Source organism: Agrilus planipennis, unplaced genomic scaffold (assembly GCF_000699045.2).
Source record: "Agrilus planipennis isolate EAB-ADULT unplaced genomic scaffold, Apla_2.0 scaffold55, whole genome shotgun sequence".
Classification (NCBI taxonomy): domain Eukaryota; kingdom Metazoa; phylum Arthropoda; class Insecta; order Coleoptera; family Buprestidae; genus Agrilus; species Agrilus planipennis.
The window spans coordinates 1,125,580-1,138,245 of NW_020438918.1; the positions used below are offsets into that span (position 1 = coordinate 1,125,580).

The 12,666-nt window shown below is 36.1% G+C and overlaps 1 protein-coding gene across 11 annotated transcripts in view; it reads right to left on the bottom strand.

The window, feature by feature from the left end:
- The window catches only part of LOC108740093 (afadin), a 161,465-nt gene that overhangs the window by 8,997 nt on the left and 139,802 nt on the right, over positions 1–12,666 (bottom strand). For all 11 annotated transcript variants that reach the window (XM_025973738.1, XM_025973740.1, XM_025973737.1 and 8 more), the window contains 2 exons: positions 3,346–3,560; positions 676–959 (listed from right to left, as the gene is read on the bottom strand). In XM_025973738.1, coding sequence (XP_025829523.1) covers positions 676–959; positions 3,346–3,560 — 499 coding nt within the window. The remainder of the gene's footprint in view (positions 1–675; positions 960–3,345; positions 3,561–12,666) is intronic.

Consider the following 12,666-nt stretch of genomic DNA (forward strand, 5'->3'; position numbering starts at 1 on the left):
TCTATTAAAATAGATAATTAAACTGATGTTCTGTTATGAAAACATTAATGTTACATAAATGGGTGCGAAATATGGATTGTGAGCGCGGCGAAAAAGAAAAAAATGTGGCGTTATAGGGGGATGATGAAAACAGCATGAATATAGAGTTAAAAATGGGGAGGTATTAGAAAAAGTAAAAAAAAATGACGCTGTGAAAGTCAATAAAAAATAGGAGAGATAGGATGGTAGGGCATCTTCTAAGATATAAATGGCTAGTTAAAGACAGAATCAAAAACATGAATAGAGGGATTGAGGAAGATTTGGATTAGAGTGCTGCTCATAATTAGTTAACGAAATTCAAACCAGAATTTTTTTTTATTTTATTTTGTATTATCAATGTTTTATGTCCCCTATTAACAAGGATCGTTGACCCACAAATTTTATCCTGGACCGTTTGAACTGTAGGAAAGAGGGGACAATTGTAACTTCGTAATATTTTAATAAATGACATTTTTAATTACTAATAGTGGTTAATATACGATATTAATGTGAAAATTAATTTTCGATTTTCAATCCACTACAAACTTCCTCAGAGAATTAACCGAGAATTAACCAGAGGAAGTTTCTAGTGGATGGAAAATCGAAGATTAATTTTCACATTAATATTTTAATAAATGTTATGTAAATGGTACTTACCTATCGTAAACGCTGGCGCTATCAGCTCCACCCCCCGATGTCCGTATCGGCCTGTTTTCTTGGGATGGATCCAGGAACCGATACGCGTTACTGTGTCCGAATTTGATAAGGTTGCCGTGACTGAGGATGGTCGTTTGGTGTATTCTTTGTCCGTTGACGTAAGTGTGGGCGTCCGCGTGACAGGGTGTTATTGAAGTTAGGCCGTCAGTGTTCGCGATGACCGCGTGTCTGGGCTGGATGTGGGGCCCATACAGCTGGAGGTCGATGCCGTTCGCTGAGCCCACCTGAAACAATTGAAAACCACATTAGCGGAAAAAATATGGGACGCTACAAAATACATAAACCGTTAAATTCCACAGGGCGAAAATTAAACTCGAAAAATTTCTTACGTCAAAACATTTGGAAGGACGATTCATACTTTAATCGTTTAGTTGAATCTAGTGCAACTAGTGTAAAAAATAATAAAACGAAGACGGTAACAATAACTTCCGATATTACAAGAAAAAGTGTCACTACACATTGAAACTACGAAATGTTGGCATGCATTCGCTTTGTTGTTTGTATGATTTGATATGTTAAGTGGTTACAACCATAACTTTTTAAATCCCCTGGGTCTCCTTTGTATGTGATGGGATGCGAGCCAGATTGCTCCTCTCGTCATCATCCAATTACGAAACTATTTAGATAATTGGGCAGAGACTGAATAAGTACATGTATGTACATACAAGGTGGCCAAATTTTTACTAAAAACATATACATTCCCTAACCCTAAACGATATGAAGATAATAAAGCGTACAAGGAAGATCAAAATAGTCCACCAGTAGGTAATTAACCATTATAAAAAATTCGAGCCAAATTTGTACATTTCAATCTCCTGTTCAACTCTTACCGTCTACATTTAACAACATTCTTCAGACTTACACGGATGCAATTTTAAAAAACGACAACCAAAAAAATGTTAAAAGCTAATAATGCAATCTTCACAAACAAATTTCCATAAACAAAGTAACTGAAAGTCGTACATCATCATCATCATAGGGTCGTCAGTCCTAAGACTGGTTGGACATGTATCTCACTCTTTCCTATCCTGAGCTAAACTTCGCATTTCCTTAAAACTAGAACAACCCACATCCTTAACTATTTGTGAACAGTAATCTAACCTAGGTCTACCGCTACCCCTCTAACTCCTGTTTCTGCCTCTAATATCTCTCTGACTAGACCTTCATGCCTGAGAAGGTGTCCTACCAACCTATCCCACCTATTTGTTATTGACTTCCATAGAGTCCTCTGTTCTCCTATTCTTTCTAATACCTCTTCATTTCTAACCTTTTATACCCACGTTATCCTCATCATTCGCCTATAACACCAGATTTCGAAGGTTTCTAACCTTTTCTTTTCGACTGCGCTAACTGTCCATGTTTCGCACCCGTACAACGCCGCGCTCCAAACATACACCTTTAACAACCTTTTCCGAATTTCTAAATTAACCATACATAGATTATATTAATTTACTTTTTCCTGATCATCATTTTTCACTTCGTATGAACATATTTTTTGTAGAAAATTATGCTCGTCTATAAATTATAACCAATAAAATCATTTAACGAAACAAGGACGTGAATATCAAATTATTTTTTCATCTCCTATTGTCTTATTCTCCACCCCTTACATTATTCGCTGAGTAATTTAGAGTAATCAATAAATTATGTTTATTATTACATTATTAAATTAAAACCTTTTACTCTCGTTCGGGTCAAATTTATTTGTTCTCGTTTAAAATTCATTACCCTGTAAAAAAAAACAAAAGGGAGGCGGATAGGGAAAATATTAAAGTTCCTTAACCATTTTATTTTCAATGAATTTGATATTTCCGATGCCTTTAATCGAAAAGGTCGAGTAGGTGCCTATTCTCTTTAATTTTTACAACTTTGAATTGAATTTATCCTCATTACAAAATTAATTAATGTAATACAAAGTGGCTTGTAAAATCATATTCATCATTAAGTCACGTATCGTACATGAACATTCAAGCTTTCCTGTCCGACCAATTTCATCCGTCATACGTATAGTATTGACGTAAAACCATGCATAAGCCCATTAGCATGCGCACATATTTACGAATAATCCATAAATGTCATTTTCAAATGTATATGTAAGTATTATTTAGTTAAACGGTTATCCCAAAATCTTAATTAATCCCTAAATAAGTTTATGATCTAAATTTCTAATTTACACTGATGAAAACGACCAAAATGTGTTCAATAGTTACCAAAATTAGTCCGAAAATTTGTTGGATAAAATAAGGCAAATATCATGATACAAAAAGAGCCTTCAATTAAAATGCGCAATACTGCTTATATTTTGATATGAAACAATAATGTTTGTATAATTAATAAAGGATACTCTTTATATAACATTTCCCTTCGAGTTCCTAACAATTTGTATAAACTTTCAGGTATTTGAAGATTTTATCAGACTAGAATTAGAAAAACAGTCTGTTTTATTTACAGATATACGACAATTTGAAGATGTTAGAGCGTATTCCGAGTTTTATTGCAGACAACAAAGATAAACAAGGAACAGACATGCAATAAAATCCGGTTGAACGCTCATCAGGAAAAGTTCGAAAGACAAATGTAGATAAATGCGAGAAACAACAATCCACCTACCTCCATAACGTCCTTCGACAGTCGTAAACTTCTGGCGGTATCACCGGGGGACGGAGCTGATCCATCAGGCCCCAATTCAACCAGCAACGGGGCAGCTTCCAATCTCGGTTCCCGTCCACTTCCTGTAGCAGTAGCTCCCAAGGCACCCGGCTTTTTCTTTCTTTTTCTGGGAGCACAATCTGCTGGTCTTCGTCTAACGTGGAACATGATGGAGCCTGAAACAAAAGAGAAAGTTCTATTTTAAACAATTCACACTAAAAAAAAAATTAATGAGTTCGAAGTTGGTATTGAGGTAACTAACTAAATTGTTCATCAGTAAATAAAACATAAAATGAATTAATTTGAAATGTATTTTATTTAAAAATATAATAATGTAGCGAGCACGAGTGTGTTCGTGTGCGATAGGGCACACGTGTGCGTGAACGGCTTATCGATTCGGCGACTAGCCGCGGGCGCCTTTCTTCATGTACGCCGTATTTGTAAATGTGTGTGTCGTACCTGCGTTCTGGGAAAGCAGTTAAACAGTTCAAAGAAAAAATAAACTATCCGGATGTCTCCAGAAGGTTCCAGAAAGTAAGCAAAAGAGCATTTAAAGGAAGAGACGATCGCCGAGAAAGGGAAGCAATAAATTGACCGTTGCAGAAGTGAATCGGAAAATAAATTGACAGTGACAGCAGTGATATAAATAGTCCAGTGAATAGTGATATATCAACAGTAGTGTAACTAAAAAGAATACTTCATAACCTAAGTTTAGTAATAATTTAATAGTGTTTTTAAGTTCTTCAATAATTAGTGTAAATAAATAGTTTTTTGTCGTTATCAGTATTAGAAGTTAATTTTGTTAAATACGGTTTATCGAATACCCTCCCCCCCTCTTCAGGCACTTGAGCTTTCGTTTAATCGGATTAGTTGTGTGACAAGGGACGTCTATTCATTTGAAACAGCAAACGATAATTTCAACTAATTACCTGAGTGTTACGATCTTAACGGATAAAGAGGGCAATTATTTTCTAACGCGGTGACAAAGCGCACTTGGAAAGGAAACTGCTGAACCAAGCACTTAGGGGCGCAAGTCTAAAGTGGTCGTACAGTGAATGAGGCGCTACTTTTGACGTAAACACCATTACAGAAACAATGGAACAACTTCACCAGAAGCAAGCTGTCATTGTTTTTATTACTACGTTTTTTATTTAGAGCTTTCTAAATTACACCAGTAATAACAGCTTTATACATATTTAATTTCCCAGAATTATATTAACATCATCTATACTGGCTGAGTCTTCGCTGTAGAAGTTTTTTCCAAGCCGGTGAGTTGGTATCACCGAAATATATAGGGTGTAATAGAAATGCACCCTGTATATGTACCTAAAATTTATCCGACAAAGTTCGTTGTGTATGGAGATAACTTTTAAGTTTTTTTTACGAAAACCGCGCATTATCGGACTCTTTTAGACAACATCCGAAATTATGCAAAGTTACGGATTTTGTCAGGTACGGTACCCGGTAGTCTTTTAATTAATTATACACAAATGGGCCTCCCGATAAAAATAGGTTCGCCCAAAATCTTTTTTACCTACTGAAGACCATTGCTTATTATGCGCTTAGGGTATCTTTCTTATGTGCAGTTTTGTTTGTCTCTAGGGCAGGTTCATCTATGAGATGAGACAGGAAAAGCCCTTAGGGGGCGAGGACTTTTACCTAACATAACCTAACCTAACCCATTTAATCTAACAACACAAACTAGTAAAATCTAGATTAGACAGGGTAGAACAGGCTGTCGGGTTTGTATTGCAACATTGAAAGGTCCGACAATACAGAAAACTTACATATATATATATATATAACAGGATATAAAACGTTAGTTTTTAGTATCTACCAATATGCCCTTTCGATGATGTTTCTTTTAAAGGTTTTATATAAATGCAAAAATGCAATGAGCTTGAAATGTTTTTATTAGGTAAAAAAATTTCACTACCCCCTAAAACATGTTGTCGTAATCAAGCAAGATAGTATTACAATCGTAATAGCAGCGAAAGAAAAGTTCATTATCAAAATAGTATGCGTATTTCCTCTAATATATATGGAAAGCCCTACATTTGTAAAATATAGGTCGACTTAAAAAGGTCATTCTAAAAATAACTCACTTACGCACACAAATATGAAAGTAATGATTTCTTTCAAGTGGAAATTACAAATTCAAATACGAATTTATAAATGTTAAAGAATGAAAACTTAAGTTCAATCAATGCTGACCCAGAAGCTTGTCATTCAATATATAGAATTATTCTTGAAAATATTTTGAAAATAATCCTATTCCAATGATCCGAATTTTCAAAACAAGAATTATTTATCTTTATTTGTAATTGAATATTCAAATTTCTTCGAAGTATAGAACAAAGCAAGCAAAGGAGATAGGACGATCAAACTCCATCAATTTTCAAAAATTAGTTTCATGTAGACACCTACGGATGACTTTACTTTTCTATAAAGTTTTTAGAACTGCAAGTACATAGCTTGAATAATTAGAACTGCAGATTGAAGTATTTATAGAATAATTTTAATAAAAAAACTAAAAACAAGAAAACAACATTAAATCCTTGAAATTATAACAAAATATTTTATTATTTTCCAGATCTTGCATTGAAAAATTACAAACAAATTATTGCACAGAACATCAACAATAACGTCGTATATAGTCTTGCTCTTTTTAGTGAAAATATAACGGAAGCAGTCGTTTGTTTCTGTAACCGGTGGAAGACATATACTTTGTACTTTTTATTGTTCTTCTGGATGTTTACAGAGATATTATCCGCTCGCAGAGTTACCCAGATAAATTGCCAGGACAACCGTGAAATGGTTAGATACAAAGTAATGCTCTCGTCTTCTTTTTGTAAAATAAGGGAAATGCAAGAACGAACGATTAAATCTTGTAACTTGTAATAAAACGCTTAATTCTCATAATAAAACTATCGGGTTGTTCGGAAAGTCATTTCGTTTTTTCCCGACAGAGGATTGAATTGTATACTTTTGCACCCAACTTCACATTTAAGCAGTATAATTTTTATATGCTTTGAGAGCTCATANTAACCTTTTGCTTGACCGAAGAAAAAATTTTTAATTAATACTTCTTGATCAGCTACTAATTTCATTAAGTAACCAAATTATTGTTACATTAATTTTTTCAATATATATTACTACAAACCGGCATTTAACGAAGACATCAATAAAACAATTCTAGAATTATATGACAATCACTTACCTCTGTTGGGTGTTGGACTGGGCTGTTGCAAAAGGGTAGCCAGTCCGTGATAAACAGCACCTCCCTTTGCTACTTCCAATGTTACCACACTTCCTGTTCTTACAAGGAATTCTGCTGCCTTTTCTTGCGTTATTCCTAAAAGTGACTGTCCATCTACAGATAACAGTTGATCTCCAGCGGCTAATCTTCCATCACGATCGGCAGCTCCCCCTGGGACAACTGACTTTATGTAAATTCCCAGTCGCTCCTGTCCCGCCCCTTTTGCAGCTACAATCGATAGTCCCATTCCGCCTCCTGCTTTGTGGAGCCTTATCACCTGTATCTAATAAAAGAAACAATTTCTTAAGCATTATTCAACTTAAATTTTCTAACGATAACATCTCTGGCTATAAGAAAAGTTAAAAAAAAAAAACCGAAGACGTATTAACCTCTGGTTGTGTAGTGCTAAGAGCTGAAGGCGGCCTGGGAGCATTCATATAGACTGTCCAATGTCCGGAACTTGTTGGTTGGGTAGCTAGACGGCACAGTCCAGAAACTTGGAGAGGTTGTAGGAAGTCAGCGAGTCCAGGAGGGACACCTTGAACAACATCACAACTAAAACCGTCATCTGGAAGAAGTAATTGCAACGGTGGAGCGGGATCTTCATGTAATCGCACTTCACGACCTTCAGCTCTCGCTAGTTCATCAGCAACGCCCTCTGCCGCACGAGCTGCTTGTTCTAACATTGCTGGCGGTGCCACTTGTTCACCTGGTTCAGCTATACAATAAAATAATTTAAGTTATATGCTTTGATAACCGCCTATTTTAGCTAACTTCCCACCTTTATACTGTGTAAGCAAAGCCCTAAGTTGTAATGAATTCAGCTTAAAACAAGCCGCTGATAAATTGGCCAGTTCTTCAGCTGTACTCTTCGGGGCTTGTAGTAAATGGGCACATTGGACAATTTTGGCAAGATGACATTCGGCGGCCAATTCTAATCCTTGAGACTCAGCCCAAGCCTTCAAATAAGAATAAACACACTTTAGTAATCCACTTATAATACGAACTAAAAAAAAAAAAAGAGATTGTACCTGTAAGTTTCTCAACTTGTTAAAAAGTTTCACGCCAAAGCTGCGATTGCACAGGGCCGGATTGTTAATAATAGCGGAAAGGGCTCTCGCCGAGATCCAGTGAAAAAGTTGCGAAAACAGTTGAATGGTAAGGGCGGCGTTTACGCGACACTTGCGCAATAGGTTCATTGCGACACCAAGTACGTTGACGACATCTCGAGGATGGTCGTCACCCGTACCACTACCATCTGACACCAGATTGCCCATAACCGCGTTCAGTTCGCCTGTAAGACACGCCACCAGATTTCGGAATGCCAATTGAACGGCGTCGGCAAGAGTGTCTTGGGCCTGGATTGAAAACGCACTTACGTGTCTATCAGACTTGAGAAAATGAAGAAGTTCGCTGGCGTTCGCAAGCCAAAATGCCTGGGATGTACTTTCGGTGCTTCTGAAAAGAAAACCAAAAATAAAAGAAAAAAGAAAATATTAAGAGACTTGCAGTCATTCAATCACTTCAGTATAGTTACTAAAGTTAATATTTTGTTTGATATTTTTATTCGGCTATTATTTTAAATTAGTAGCATTTTGTCAAAGTTCGTATAGTTTTGTCTTCATGTTAGGAGGTATAAAAAAAACTTTCAATAAATTGCAAGTGGTAAGTGGTTTTGGAATGCTTACCTATCTTGGACGGTGTGCCTGATAAGCATTGCCGCGTGCTGAAGTAGGAGGGTGAGCTTGTGCGCTCTTTCGGTTGGGGTGAGTTCGGGCCGATAGTGGGTGGAGGCGCGGTATCGAGCGCACAGGTAAAGAGTGTAGGCGGGTGCTAGACGAAACGTCGGCGTCGTCACATCAAGGTGAGTGATTACACGCGCCAAAAATTGTTCTTGAGGCTCCTCCGGGAACTCCAGAACCGCTGGCAAGATTGGATCTTGACCACGGGGATAGCGGTCTATGCCGCTTAATCTGGAAAAATAACAAGGATAAAAAATTACCTACTTTCACATAGGTGGCATCTTGTATTAATGTACATCCCCTTTCAGTTAGAAGAATGAATCCTTAATTTAATTTTGGTGCGTTTTTTGGGATTTACAACGAAGGGAGGAGAATGAAATTTATATTATTCGAGAATCGATCAGTCGAATATCGATTTATATTAATAATATTAATACACAGAGTATAAAAATATTAACTATGCATGAAAACAAACATTGATGTATTATAAATTATTAATGTAAGAAAATTAAGAAAGAATTACTGTATCATTACTGGATCATATCTTACCTTTAATGTGTCGGTAGCTAAAAATACATGAAAACACTCGAATACAATAGACAAAAAAGATATCAAGCAGAAAATTTAACAAGCGCACATGGTACCAACTTACTGCTTACGTGACGTCATTCTGAGATCGTTTACATATGTCGAGTCTTCTGAGCTATCCATTTTTAGCAAGAACAGAAAATAAAACCAATGCAGATGATAGAGAATTGTGTACTCATATGCAAGTATGTATTTATTGTTTGATAAATTTTAGCCATAGAATAAACGGTAGGTACCCATTTTTATCTAATCTGGGAATAATTGATTTATCGAACAGGAAATCAATAATTCTATGCATATTTGGGAAGTATTTAACAATGAAAAATTTTAGGATTATAAAATTCTATAGCATGTGGTTGTCTCAGGGGTTATTATGGTAGACTAAAAACATTAGTGGAACAAAACAGAAATCTAATTTGGGAAATACTATACTCAAAGAGAGCATAATTAATGATGGAGTACAAAGACGAGCATTTAAATGTTAATTGGCCCAAAAAAATATTTGTGAAAGGTGTAAAACTTGCTGATATCTCTTTTTACCTTACCATGATACAATAATCCACCAGGAAGACCACCATGATAAAACACAAACTCCTGGTTTAAGCAAAGTACACAAACATTTCCCGTTGTTGGGAAATCGAGTTTCAATTTTCCCGGAACAGTATAAGTTGGGGTTTAGCAGATCAGAGCAGAGGATAATCGAAATTAGAACAAACCTGTTTTCCGATGTTGAACCAAGGGACCTGTTATCCTCTCGAAGTCCTCCGCTAGCCGTGGAAACCGTTTCCACATTACCTTCGAGGTCGAATGTCGTCTCGAAATTTTCCTTAGGAACCTCTGCGGTACTTAACGTTAAGGGCGACCTGCTGAAGGAAGTACACAACGACACTTAGCAAACAAAAAGGAAAAACAAAAAAAAAACTAAAAATAAAGCTACAACACAAAGCAACATTTTATAATGGAAAACAAGAAACGTTTCAAAAGCAACATTTAAGCTAGGCACTTGAAAATTTTCTCTCTAATGATGATGATATAAGTATGGGTAGTCAAAAAAATTAAGACTATATACCAAAAAGTACGAAATTTTAGGATTTTATGTGTAGGTATCAATTAAACTATACGTTTTTATTTATTTTTAAACACCCTGTGTACAAAATGAAACTTTAATTATAAAATATGATCAAAATTATTCACACTAATTAACTAAAGAAAGTGTGATTTTTATGCACCCGATAATAATTAACAATTTTCCTGAAATATTTTCCAACGCACTGTAGATACAATACGGAAACGTCTAGTGGATAAAAATATCGTGTTATACAGTCTGACAGACGTGTTAACCTTAATTGACGGGTGTTTAAAAACCTTACCCATCGATTGATTGATTGTATCACTAATCAATTACGTTAACGTCATGGTAACGTAAATTAACGGTGAAACAATAGCAGTAAGCTAATTGCTAAGTAACCACTGCTAATTACGAACCTCATTACATCCTACAATGTCGCTTTCATCAAAGTACATACATAACGTGATAGACTTACCTTGTTACGTAGACACAAGACATATCATCATCAGTTTCTATTAAAATAGATAATTAAACTGATGTTCTGTTATGAAAACATTAATGTTACATAAATGGGTGCGAAATATGGATTGTGAGCGCGGCGAAAAAGAAAAAAATGTGGCGTTATAGGGGGATGATGAAAACAGCATGAATATAGAGTTAAAAATGGGGAGGTATTAGAAAAAGTAAAAAAAAATGACGCTGTGAAAGTCAATAAAAAATAGGAGAGATAGGATGGTAGGGCATCTTCTAAGATATAAATGGCTAGTTAAAGACAGAATCAAAAACATGAATAGAGGGATTGAGGAAGATTTGGATTAGAGTGCTGCTCATAATTAGTTAACGAAATTCAAACCAGAATTTTTTTTTATTTTATTTTGTATTATCAATGTTTTATGTCCCCTATTAACAAGGATCGTTGACCCACAAATTTTATCCTGGACCGTTTGAACTGTAGGAAAGAGGGGACAATTGTAACTTCGTAATATTTTAATAAATGACATTTTTAATTACTAATAGTGGTTAATATACGATATTAATGTGAAAATTAATTTTCGATTTTCAATCCACTACAAACTTCCTCAGAGAATTAACCGAGAATTAACCAGAGGAAGTTTCTAGTGGATGGAAAATCGAAGATTAATTTTCACATTAATATTTTAATAAATGTTATGTAAATGGTACTTACCTATCGTAAACGCTGGCGCTATCAGCTCCACCCCCCGATGTCCGTATCGGCCTGTTTTCTTGGGATGGATCCAGGAACCGATACGCGTTACTGTGTCCGAATTTGATAAGGTTGCCGTGACTGAGGATGGTCGTTTGGTGTATTCTTTGTCCGTTGACGTAAGTGTGGGCGTCCGCGTGACAGGGTGTTATTGAAGTTAGGCCGTCAGTGTTCGCGATGACCGCGTGTCTGGGCTGGATGTGGGGCCCATACAGCTGGAGGTCGATGCCGTTCGCTGAGCCCACCTGAAACAATTGAAAACCACATTAGCGGAAAAAATATGGGACGCTACAAAATACATAAACCGTTAAATTCCACAGGGCGAAAATTAAACTCGAAAAATTTCTTACGTCAAAACATTTGGAAGGACGATTCATACTTTAATCGTTTAGTTGAATCTAGTGCAACTAGTGTAAAAAATAATAAAACGAAGACGGTAACAATAACTTCCGATATTACAAGAAAAAGTGTCACTACACATTGAAACTACGAAATGTTGGCATGCATTCGCTTTGTTGTTTGTATGATTTGATATGTTAAGTGGTTACAACCATAACTTTTTAAATCCCCTGGGTCTCCTTTGTATGTGATGGGATGCGAGCCAGATTGCTCCTCTCGTCATCATCCAATTACGAAACTATTTAGATAATTGGGCAGAGACTGAATAAGTACATGTATGTACATACAAGGTGGCCAAATTTTTACTAAAAACATATACATTCCCTAACCCTAAACGATATGAAGATAATAAAGCGTACAAGGAAGATCAAAATAGTCCACCAGTAGGTAATTAACCATTATAAAAAATTCGAGCCAAATTTGTACATTTCAATCTCCTGTTCAACTCTTACCGTCTACATTTAACAACATTCTTCAGACTTACACGGATGCAATTTTAAAAAACGACAACCAAAAAAATGTTAAAAGCTAATAATGCAATCTTCACAAACAAATTTCCATAAACAAAGTAACTGAAAGTCGTACATCATCATCATCATAGGGTCGTCAGTCCTAAGACTGGTTGGACATGTATCTCACTCTTTCCTATCCTGAGCTAAACTTCGCATTTCCTTAAAACTAGAACAACCCACATCCTTAACTATTTGTGAACAGTAATCTAACCTAGGTCTACCGCTACCCCTCTAACTCCTGTTTCTGCCTCTAATATCTCTCTGACTAGACCTTCATGCCTGAGAAGGTGTCCTACCAACCTATCCCACCTATTTGTTATTGACTTCCATAGAGTCCTCTGTTCTCCTATTCTTTCTAATACCTCTTCATTTCTAACCTTTTCTACCTACGATATCCTCATCATCCGCCTATAACACCACATTTCGAACGCTTCTAACCTTTTCTTTTCCGCCGCTCCCACTGTCCATGTTTCGCACCCGTACAACGC